The following is an 11,980-nucleotide window of genomic DNA, read 5'->3' on the forward strand; positions in this document are numbered from 1 at the left end:
ATTCACTTTTTCACAAAACACCATTTTCCCCCCTTCTTCAGAACAGAGCAACCCCTGCCTGACAAAAAAAAAGAATTAAGAGATGCCAGTGAATATGCAATATATGCATATGCAATGTGTAACTTAGGTAATCTAATCTGATCAAACAGAAAAAGTCACTGTAGAGTTTTATGTAAGTTTAATCTGAACAAATCAATTTAAAAATACAGTATAAATAATTCTTAACTTATATAAAAAATTATTAGGAAAATTTGGGAGGGGTTTTTTTTTGTGCTTCTTACTAACTTTACAAAAGAGCATTATTAAACACAGAAGCAAAACATTTTACCTGTGGCCTTTTTGCTAAGACATTAAATATTTACACACTCACAGTACTTTTTTTTTTGGTGCAAAATATGTACTGACTGATAGACTGTACCTTTCTGTACAAAGACAATTTCAGCTTACTTTGCATAGAAGAAATCAACACACGCTCACAAAAAACCCCACTAGATACATAACTTTGCTGTTAAAATACTTCAGGTAAGCCTTTTGGAAAAATTCATTAGGCATTAACTTTCTCCTTAAGAGTTAGTTTTATTTTCTAAAGCATCAATGAAGGCTATTCCAGCATTGAGGTCATGGCAATACATGTCCAAACCATTGTCCATCATACAATGCCAGATGTGTGCAGTGTGTTACCAGCAATTTTGCCTGCTAACACAGTCAGAAATTCCCTATCCCAAAATTAGTCTTCTGAAACTTCAAGTTTTCGTTGAGGAATATATAAAGTTCCTTGAGAGGTTCTCTGGGTACCATCTGAGTTTGCAGATAGTGCAGGTTCTGTGTTTGGCCCTCCTGGTGTGCGGAAAAAGTTCTCTGTAACTGCCTGAGGTTCCTGAGGTTCCTTTGGCTGAAGGAACTGAAGAGAAAAGAGAAAGTTACTTTCATTTATGGGGGAATAAAAAGTAAATTCCACTTCTAAGTTTCTGCAGGATGTTAGCAAACTTTTTTTCCCCTGAAACTTAAAAACTGAACTTTTTACTGAGAAGGGTATACCTGCATTCCTTTATATATATATTAATACATAAAAATATGGTTTTTCTAATCCCCTTCTTTTTTAACACAGATATTAGGCAATACAGTATTACATAAAATATACAGAGAAACTTTCTGTGGGGGAAAAAATATTTAAATCCTGTACAGTCCTATCCTATTAAAAGAATAGCTATTATTAAACACAAGAACTTGAGGGTAGATTAGGGAAGTAACAAGAAGAAAATAAAAAAGGAACAATTTTTTAATAAGCACAAAATCAGTTTGTGATTATTAAAATATCTCTCAGATATGTAAAATCCTCCCTCTAAAACAGTTGTTTCTTCACATCTTGTCATCTTCCAGCTGGCTCCACTTCCACCACAAATAAGTCACTTATCTTCCTTGCTAACCTCTCACTTCTACTGTACTTAGGCTGGCCTTCACTGCTAGCTCTTTTCGGGCAGTGCTGATTTCTAAAGATCAAAAAGAAATGTTTATTTATAAATTTTACCTGCTGTTAAGGGAATTACTGCACTGCACTTCCCATTCAACTCACCATGGTGGAGTTGCAATGTTTTAACTCACCTTCCCTTCTTGCACATTTGTGCTCCCTGAGCTATGGCTGATATTTTCTGATTGGGAGGAGACTGGCACGTGCTGTAGAACGGGATTTGCAGGAACTTGCACACCAGCAGGTATTAGTCCTATGTGTTGCAGCATAAAGTTGAGAGCTGAAGAGCTTGGATTTGGGGCAGAGCAGGTACTGCTCGAATTGAGGCAGGAGTTGCTCAGTACAGGTGCAGCAGCTATGGAATTTGGTGACAGCATTATGTTCAAGGGTGTTATATGAAAAGCAGGAATATTGACTGTCTTCAGTTCTGAGGCTGGCATTGGAATGACACCTGGAACAGAAATATCAAGTGTTGAAAGGAATTAGGACAAGCTGGCCCTGGCCCCTTGAGCTGGCCCCCTGTGCCTGTTTCCCTGGACACTCACCAGTGATGGGAGAGCTGTAGGCTGGGTGCTGCAGAGAACACACCCCAGCCTTCTCTTTAGTGGAGCACTCTGCCTTGTTGCCATGGGTGCAGTGAGTCAGAGGAATAAGATAACCAGATGGAAAAAAAGTCTGAGAAAGAAAGAGAACACCTTTAGCCCAAACATGTAATGAACAAACCCCAAAAGTCTTCTCCAAAACTGCAACCCTCCCTTGCCCTTGTTCTTATTCCTTATCCTCCATGTCCCCAGGATGCCACATCCCATGCCTGTACTACTTTCTGTCTGAAAAGAGACACAACAGACTCAAGGACATGCTCTTTCAATTAAAACCACACAGAAGTCAGCTGGCTCCATTTCCATTTCCTCTTGATGAGGAACTGGAATTCCACCTGGGATTAACACAGTGCAATTTGACCAGATGGAAAAGAAACCCTGATACTGAATACTATTTTTCCAGAAGAAACATTCTGGACCCAGTAAATCATCACATCACCTCATTCTTGGATTGTATTTTTCATAAAACAAATATTGGATGACAAAACTTTTTCGTTTACATATTCTGTTTTTGTCAATAGAACTGTTCAGGATCTCTGCAGTAATCAGTCTTAACTGCAGCATACTGAATTTTACTGATGAAGAGAGTTTCATGTGATTCTGTTTCAAAGCATTTGACAGTAAGTATATGCAAAGAAAGGATGGGGGAGGTAAGGGATCTCAATATTGCCCTCAGCTCCTTAGTGTGACCTTCATTCCAGTGGAAGCCTGAAAGCCTCTATGTCCTCTTTTTTGTGTACTCAATGCAGAAACAGAAATCCTACATTCCTACAAAATAAGGTTTTAAAAGCACAGTAAAATGAATTCAGCCAAAGACAATATATGTAGATCATTGTAGTTTTGTTTCTTTTGCAGAGACTCCAAGTAGTGTTTTCCCAGGGAATGGCAAGACAAATCTTACCTCAGGATCAGGAATGGCAAATGCCACAGGTATGTCTTGTTTTGTTTTGATTTTATCTTCATCTTCTGGAATATTTTCTTTTATACATTGGTCACAGCAACTTGCAATGTTTTGATCTACTGTTTTGGTTTCATTCTGTCTCTCTTCCTGGACATTGTCTATTTCATGATTAGTTTGTGAGCTATTGGAAGGTGGTTTTTCATTCTTAGTGGATTCTCCCTTTGAAGAAAGCACATACAAAAAGAAAGGCAGGTGTTGTAAGGCTTAACAATCTCAAATAGAGCCCTACAACAGTAGTTATACATTCTTAAAAACTGGAAGGAAAGCTTTTTACTTCCTCCTCATTCCCAAGTTTGTACTTTAAAAATTCCTGGTCACTAGGACAGCCAGGTCCATGTTATGACATCTTGTTTCTTCCCAGCTAGTGGATGTTGGATAGCATGTGCTGTCATAACACACCCATAACATATGATGACTGTTTCAGCAAGCCAAATTTACAGCAGATTTGTAATTTACAGAGATGGTAAAACAATCAGCAACTGAGGAGTAGAAAGCAATCTAGCCCCAACCTCTCCATATAGAGCAAGTTTATCTGAGCTTCTTATTCTCTTCATGTGCTGTTCTATTATGCCTATAACAAACCAACACTGGGTGGAAATATTTAGAAGGCATCAGGATTTTGGGATGTTCCCTGTCCAGTGACTTTTATACATCCACTTTCCCTCCTAACACCTCTAAAGCCCAGAATGGATGCCAGCAAGTTTACAGAATCCTAGAATTCAAGGGACCTTGAAGATCTCTTGCTTCCAACCTTGCTCTCAACCTGACCTACTCCAAAATCATGTATCAATAGGTAAGTTTTGACATAGTGTTTTGTGATGTGCTTTATTTTCACTACACCTGTACACTTTGTCTTCTTAGATACAAACCCCAGCCCCCTCAAACTTCAGCAGGCATAGCAAATGAAACACCATCTCTTCAAGCCTGATGTTATTTACAACTCCTACACTCACTGGCAGGCTCCTACATCACTTTGAAAATGAGTAGGTGGCAACATCACTAAGCCATAAAATGGCATTCTAAAACTAATTTAACTTACCAAAGAAGTATCAAGGCTTTCCTCATCACTTTTACGCCTTTTAATTAAATTACTCTCTGGGACCACTTGTGATCTTTTAAGGCACCGCTGAGATGAAGTTTCTGATTTCGTTTCAGGTCTTTCTTCAGCTGCCAAGGATTTTGTAGGCTCATCTGGACCTCTCTGAGTGTCCCCTTCCTCAGTGGTTATTATATTTAATATTTTTGAATTATTACTCTTAATTCCAGTTACGTTAGCACATGGCAGAGGCTGCAACATGAAGCCTGGGCTATAGGTTGTCACCGTGTGGGCTTGGGAAGGGTGCAGATAGATTGCATAGGAAACCCCAGACTGAGGATGAGGTAGGATGACTGGTGACACAGAGCTGTGGCTTGCAGGGCATACCCCGAGGGGCTGGCTCAGAGCTGGCTGCTGAGAGGGCTCGGGCTTGGGGACAGCCTCAGGCGAGGACAGGGCACATTTCATTTGCATCTCTTCTGCTGTCCTTCAGCAAAAAAAAAACAAACAAAAAAAAATCCCAAATGTGTTTTAATTCCTTCATGCAGAAATGAATGTTCTGACAAATTATCTTCTGTAATATATGATATTATCTTCTGTAATACAAAGAGTTAACATGAACCTGTACTTCTCAATCCACTAAAGAGAAAACGAAAAACTAGCCTGCAGTACTCAAGGTTACTGGTTTTTGCACACTATTGCCCCACTCAAACTGAGCATAACTTTAACTTGTTCTCACCTGTAAACTTGTGCAAACTTACTTGGATTGTCCTTCCAGCTGATGTTTAGTGATTGCTGGAAACTGAGCTATTGTATTTGGGAAAACTGGTAAACTTTGATAAGTACCTGGTTGGAAGAGAAGAACAACAAATCAAAACAGTGAGTTCATCAATTCAAAGCAAAAATCTAACTTTAACTTGAGGAAACTGCACTATGTCATGTAACATTTAATGAGATAACTTAAACTCAGCCCAGATTTGATTTGATCAACTGGACATCAGCTTACATCAAACAAATTTTAAAGGCCCCACAGAGGATACCTAGCAAGCACATGAACATGGCCAGGTAATTTTCTGGCCATGATTTTGTATACAGAACTGCTTAGATAGTATGAGCCAAAGCAGAGTTTCTACAACAAAGCAGGTTCAGAGAAGATCCAATATTCAGTGATTCTAGACAAACAGAAGGTTTGTAGGCATTCTGCATTTTTGACAGCTCTTAAGATGAATTTTTGGAAAGGAGGCACCACCCACACATCTACATGTCCTGTGAGAAGAGGGCAAGCAAGCCCAAATATTTAATGCAAGACTACATCTGACTTAAAAACAAAGAAAAAGAAGTTTCTAAAACAAAAATGATGAAAAGATATGTACTGGCACTTATTTTAACTGGGCTGGTTGGAGCAGACTGAATCTTCCTTCTGTCATTCTCTATACTCTTAACTAATTTTATTAGAGATGAATGCCGGGTGAAGTTTTGCTTTCCTTTTGAAGGAAAAAGGGCCTTTGAGCACTGCTCTTTGGAAGTAATGGATTCTGAAATAGGTGGGGAACAGGTTGTAGAAGTTGCTTCAAGCTTTATATCTGAAAAACACAAAAAAGAAGAAAATATGTATCATATTAGTAATATGATTTAGTAATTAAAAGCAGATTTAGTAATTAAAAGCAATTATTTGAGCCTGGCTTATAATTCATGAAGTACCAACAGCAGCAAACATGGAAATTCAAGAATCTCAATAGCTGAACATCCACTGTGCGCAAATAGATACTGGTTGCTGTGCCGATAAGGACAGTGATGTGACTAGTAAAAGATTTTCTGCTTAGTTATTCTGTCTTTTGGTCAAAAATTTCTAGTAGAGAAAATGAAAAAACAATCAATATCATCAGCAGAACAAAAGGAAATGACACATACACCTACCCTGAGTATTTGGCAAGACCTCAGGTCCTGTCCACTTGAATGCTGGTTTTCTACCTCTCTCCTCTGTAACATGAACTTTTTTGATAAGCTTAAGGCTGCTGAGAACATTTGCTATGTCATAAAGTCTTCTAATTTTGGCTGAAATAAAAGAAATAAATGGAAAGTGTAGCAACTGCAATTAACAAGTAGCATGTATCAGATAAAGAAATGTTGTAACACCCTTTAAACAGCTAAAAGGAAAAAGCTTTTAAAAAATCAAAAGAACAGTTTTGTGGAACAGGTATTTATACAATGAAATAATATTGTGATACAAAGTTTACATGTAAAATAGAAGACATAGATACAGCTCTAGAAGACACTGCAAAGTTTATTATGCTAAATATGGAAAAAAGAATGTTTTCAAAACAAGTTAATTTCTGTGCAGTGATCAAAACTACACAAATCCTGTAGTAAATACAAGTAGATTAAAAGGCAGGTACACACATGCAATGGCAAACGTGGGAACTGAAGGTAAGAGACACACTAAAATCCAACAGGATAATCATCCTGCATATCTTCCCTGTCTCTAGGTTGAGCTATTAGGGAAAAGTTTCAGGTACAAGTCAAACTACAGGTGAGTTCTAGAGCACAGTGAATGTGCTTAGGTCATGGATTTTTTGGCTTCATAACCAAGAACGTGGTAAAACATGAGATTGATACTTGAAATACAGGTAGACAGATGGCATGCCCTGAAAATGCTTTTATTGTGAGACAGACTCTTCTTATGGAAGAATAAAAGCAAGCAAAAGCCTACTGAGTAGCCACCCACCCTCTCTATGTTGCTGTGAGGCAGTGGAAAGGAAATAATGAACTGAGACCAGCAAGGATCAGTATTTGCATAGACACAATTCCACCAAAAAAACCTCAAAACCAAAACAAAAAATAACCCAAACAAGAAAAGGAATCTGAGAATTAAGGAAGAGTCTAATTTTCAATGAAACCCACAACTATCCCTCAAAAGCAGCACAGTTTTAATTATTATATGTCTACTGACCTAGACCTAGAAATACCATTTCATTTGAATGGAGAGGAAGGGGAAGAAATGTGGAGGGAACTGAGAGAAGGGTAAAAGAATGAAGAAATAATTAGCAGTTAGGGCAAAGGGTTTCACTTCCTCTGACATGCAAGTTGGTCACAGGACTTTTACAGAATTTCTTTAGATTTCTACCAAGTTAGTTATGGGGCCAGAACACAGGTTTTGCATGATTCTGGGGCATCTTTGGCAAAATGATGCTGAAAACTTTGACAGGCTGCTTGAGGAAAGAGAAATTGTTACTAATATGGAGGCTTGTGACAATACTTCAGGAAGGAGGATTTAATGGACTTTTCCCTCTCAGGTGAGTATTATGCATCAATAGCCATACAAAAATTATAAACTGCAGAAGGTGTTTAGTGAGTTTTTGGAGGCTCAAATAAACATTTGTGGCAGGAAAAATAAGACAGTATTTTTCCTTATATGAAGTAGTACTGGGATAACCATTTAGCTTACGCTTGCTGTTGTACTTACTTTTAAACTTGCTTTTATCTAAGTCTTCTAACTGATCTTCTCCAATCAGGATTTTAGCAGCAACTTCAAGGCTCACTATTTGAGGTGTTGATACAAGAAACAGCATCACAAATTTCTGACTCATCACTCGTAAGGACTTGTATTTCCTGCCATTCACTGATGCTGCAGCAGACAGGAAAAAGGATTAAAGTATTCAGGGACATAAATAAAACACCAGCTACAAACATAAACACTGAAGAAATTTGTCAGTAATAATAATTGTAAAAATAACACAGAGACTAGGGCCAATGCTGACTCCAGAGTCACGTTTCTACGTGACAAGAAACAGGTGACTGGGTGGATACCAAGTCTAACTACAAAGAAGAGACAGTGATGTATCCCACATATACATTTCCCATTGTCTGACAACTTCTACTCTTAAAGATGCTTAACCCTTAATTAAAATTTCTTCCATGAATTAAAGCTAAATTAATAAAACAAATTGAGTAATTTATGCTTCAAGTTTCTATAACATTTAGTAGTAACTTCTGGTTTGTGTAACAATTCAGTGTTAATGGCAATTGAATTATATGTTGGTGTATTTGATAGTTTCACCTGATGTAGAAACCAATTACAAGAACTGAATTAATAAGACAAGTGAAAGAGTGCAGAACACTTTTTTCACTACAAACAGTTGTGGTGCCTTTGGGGCAACACCACCTCAGAAGAAAAAAGCAAGGCTAATAAACGTTTTTTTTCCCATGTTCATAGAAATTTATCATTTTAAGTACATATTATTCTTGTCATTATAGAGAATTATTACCAGCACGAAATTCCACTCCTGGGAGCTCCACAAAAGACATTTCTGACTGCTCACTTGAGCCAAAAGAACTTGCCATTTCTTCATTCCTTTCACCGTCAGGATCAAATTCATGCTCATACTCTCTTCTCTTGATCATCTGGATTTGCTGTATGTATTTGTTCTCTTCCCCCACCTTTTTCAGGGCCTGCAGGGTCTGGGGGAGGTTGTGGCGCCCGTGCCAGACGTATCTGTTCCTGGCCAGGCGGCTCACCATGTGCAGGCTCTCCAGCACGTTCACAATGTCATAGATGCGCCTGCGCTCCACATCTGCAGGGGGAAAGGTGAACCTGACAGCTCTGCCATGTAACACACCTGCACTTGTGCATTACCTGCAGCACAGAGTCCTGTCCTTCCTCTTAGGATACTTCCAAATCATTTTTGCCAATTCCACAGCATAAACTGAAAATAGCCCTCCCAGGTCTTGCCAGCAAGGAAAACAAATCTTGCTTCATATATGCAAGGACTTGCTGTTCCAGAGTTATACTTGGATTTTAGCATTCCTTAAGAAATAAAATTTACTGTTGCCAGAAGAGCCATTACATGGGTTTCAATCCAGCTTTAGAAGAAACAGAGCATTTTTAATTATTCACTGCATTGATTCTAGATTGTGTCCTTAAATAACCTTAGAAACTCATGGTAGGAAACTGTTTTATAACTTCTTTTTACATGTCATTTTATTAGCACACTCTTCTGTTGTGTTGTGAGGGTCCCCAGGACGAGGTGAGAGATGAATCTGACTCCATATTTCTTAGAAGACTGATTTATTATTTTATGATATTATATTATATTAAAAGAAAATGATATACTAAAACTATATTAAACTATAAAGAAAAGAATACATCAGAAAGCTAGACAAGAATGAATAATAAAAACCCATGACTGACCAGAGAGTCCAACACAGCTGGACTGGGATTGGTCATTAAATTAAAACAATTCTCCAAATCACATTCCAAAGCAGCAAAATAGGGAGAAGCTGAAGCTTTCCAGCTTCCCAGGAGAAGAAATCCTGGCCAAGGGATTTTTCATAAAATATCATGGTGACACTCTTCTGTTCTCATTTGTCTGATAAACTCTTGGTTTTGACCAGACATTTCCTAAAATATATGTCCTTTTGTATAAAGTATACAAAAATGTAAATCATACAGCTTTAAAATTTTAAAATTATTATCCATATATAAGCTGTAGAATACTGTAACTCCATAACTTCTTTTGATTTAAAAAAGCTTCAGCTTGATGTTAGAAATGTAGACTCTGCAGAAATTATTGGTGCAACATAAAAAATAGTGATATAGAATGACAAAGTTAATATACCATCAAGAACAGAAAGAAGATTCTTGCTTTGATGTCATGATTGGACAGGAAGCTGTGGGCTCAGGTTGAGAAATGCTAGTTCCTGCTGCAAAAATCTAACCACTAATCTTAGGTATCATCTCTGAATTAAAAAAACTGCAACTGGTTATTTGTGGTATAAGCAATAATTTAGATGTTCAATATTACACAGAATTCAGAGTTTCTCAGTTCAATTCACTGAGGAAACATCAGTATTCTAAAAGGATTGCCCTGGGAATTAGCAATTTAAAACTGGGTTTAAATGAATTTGAGAACAGAATAAGCATTCAAAATTGTATGGAGCAAAAATATACTAACAAAAATGGTAGGTTATAGGCAAATTTACATGAAGAAATATTTAATAGGACGAACACCAACTTACGTAGCTCTTCAGTGACTTCATCAAGGCAAATGTAACTTTTCTGTGAAGGGCTGGGGTAATCAGGATACCGAGCTAAGAATTTATGACACAGTAATCCGAGACTTTTCTCTTTGCGACTTGGCTGAGATTTTTCATATTCATCCCCCAATAAGTGCTCCTACATGGGAATAAGGAAAAGAGATTGTGAGGTTTTTGACAATATGTAAGCACAGATATTTAACAGCTTCACAGTGAGCACTGTCAAAGGGCCAGTGTTCTCCCTTTGTCCTCAGCAGCTGTGAAATAAAACCAGAACACTGCCTTTTGAATGTAGCTAGTCAATATCATTACTTTTATTTGGTAAATGCTCCAAAACCAAAACTTTAAAAAAAGATATGCTGTGTCAATGTATAATTTTTATACTGAATAAACAGCCTTCAGCTAACTTAACCAAAAAAAAAAAAAGAGAGAGCAAACAAATACAGACAAATTTTCAACATACCTGCAAACAGTGTTTTGTCTGTAGGACCTCACTTGAACTGTCTGACAGTTGCCTTCTCTGTTCTCTGCTCCTAATCTCAGGACTGGCTGCACTAATCAGCATTTTCAGGTTGGAAGTAGGTGTCCATGGATCTGCTGGAGGGGTTTCCTTCGGTTTTGGGGGCGTGGTTAGAGGCTGACAGTCAGGCTGTCTCTCTGTCAGTACCAACTGTGAGGTAGACGCTTGTTTCAAAGGGGTTTTCAGTACGTTTTTGCATGGCTCAGAATGCTCATTTTCCTACATATCAATGAAAAGAACAACGGTGATATTAAAACCCAGGTACACCATGATCCATTTATCAATAATAGTCAAAGGGGAATAGAGATCCATCACATTTTTGGGTAACTCTGAGTCAAGGGTTCCAGTCCTACTCTGAACCAATCAGTCCCTTCCCTGAAACCATTTCTGTGCCTGTAGCTTAAGGCTCGTGTCCTCTAGCATTTATTCCTCGGGTAATTTTCCTTTTCCTTCCTCTGAGGCAAATACAATCAGAACATACGTTAATGCACAGCAGAGAGCTATAAATAATAGCTGAAACAAGTAACGACCCGGGAGCAGGTGTGATGTTGCTTATAAGTTCTTGTTGAGCTAAATACCCACCAGCCTGCATGTCAAGGAACACTTATCTTTATTATAATATAACTATATATTTATATATAAAAATAATTATAATTATAATATAATTATAATATAATCGCCCCAACTCCGGCGACCAGCCCGGTATTTGGTAGTCATGGAAGTGTTGGCTAACAAGCTCTTAGCTTTTACAGTGAACTTTAACAAGCTCCCAACTCTCCCAACAAACTTCGGAGCGGAGTAAGGGGTGGAATGTGATCGCAGTGCTTGCCGGGACAGAACATGAGAGGAGAAGATAAAGACGGGAAAGCGAAGGCAAGGGGTGCCCGGGCGGGCTGGATCGGGACCGATCCGCTTCCCCGTCCTTTCCCTCCTAGTCCTCCTTTACTTTTCGCGCCGCGTCTCCACGCATGCGCGCTCGGCCCCGCAAAGCCCTCCGAGAAATGGGTCTGGGGTCCGTGGTGGTCCCGGAGCCCCTTTCGGGGAGGTGCCCGCGGCTCCGGGCAGGCTGGCCAGCCTGCAATTGTGAGGGAAACGGGCTCGGCACAGCGCCGCCCCACCTCCGCGGGACCTTCTCCCAGTGGCAACTTCTCCGTCCCGGCACCACAGAATGCCCGAGACAAACACGCTCCGAACATCACTATCCCTGCTCCTCCACACACACCTTCCGTAAAGGGAAAAACTGAGAGGAGAAGACAGCCAGGGGGAAGAAGTGCTCTTCACGGACACTGCGGGTAAAGGTCGTGAGAGATGAAGCTTCAGGAACTCTTGTTGAGGACAGAAATTAAAGCGAAGGTAAAACACG

General features: G+C 38.9%; 1 protein-coding gene across 1 annotated transcript in view; it reads right to left on the bottom strand.

Moving 5' to 3' along the window:
* Positions 1-161: 161 nt before the first annotated feature.
* Positions 162-11,980, bottom strand: part of E2F8 (E2F transcription factor 8) — a 40,762-nt gene continuing 28,943 nt past the window's right edge. The window contains exons 3-15 of the mRNA XM_005427362.2: positions 11,840-11,942; positions 10,561-10,836; positions 10,080-10,236; positions 8,330-8,635; positions 7,528-7,689; positions 5,982-6,119; positions 5,438-5,647; positions 4,826-4,910; positions 4,068-4,551; positions 2,969-3,187; positions 2,014-2,143; positions 1,603-1,919; positions 162-901 (exon numbers count right to left, since the gene is read on the bottom strand). Of these exons, the coding sequence (XP_005427419.2) occupies positions 728-901; positions 1,603-1,919; positions 2,014-2,143; positions 2,969-3,187; positions 4,068-4,551; positions 4,826-4,910; positions 5,438-5,647; positions 5,982-6,119; positions 7,528-7,689; positions 8,330-8,635; positions 10,080-10,236; positions 10,561-10,836; positions 11,840-11,942 (2,761 nt within the window). The 3' untranslated portion in view covers positions 162-727. The remainder of the gene's footprint in view (positions 902-1,602; positions 1,920-2,013; positions 2,144-2,968; positions 3,188-4,067; positions 4,552-4,825; positions 4,911-5,437; positions 5,648-5,981; positions 6,120-7,527; positions 7,690-8,329; positions 8,636-10,079; positions 10,237-10,560; positions 10,837-11,839; positions 11,943-11,980) is intronic.

The sequence above is a fragment of the Geospiza fortis genome, unplaced genomic scaffold, assembly GCF_000277835.1.
Source record: "Geospiza fortis unplaced genomic scaffold, GeoFor_1.0 scaffold165, whole genome shotgun sequence".
NCBI classification, from domain to species: domain Eukaryota; kingdom Metazoa; phylum Chordata; class Aves; order Passeriformes; family Thraupidae; genus Geospiza; species Geospiza fortis.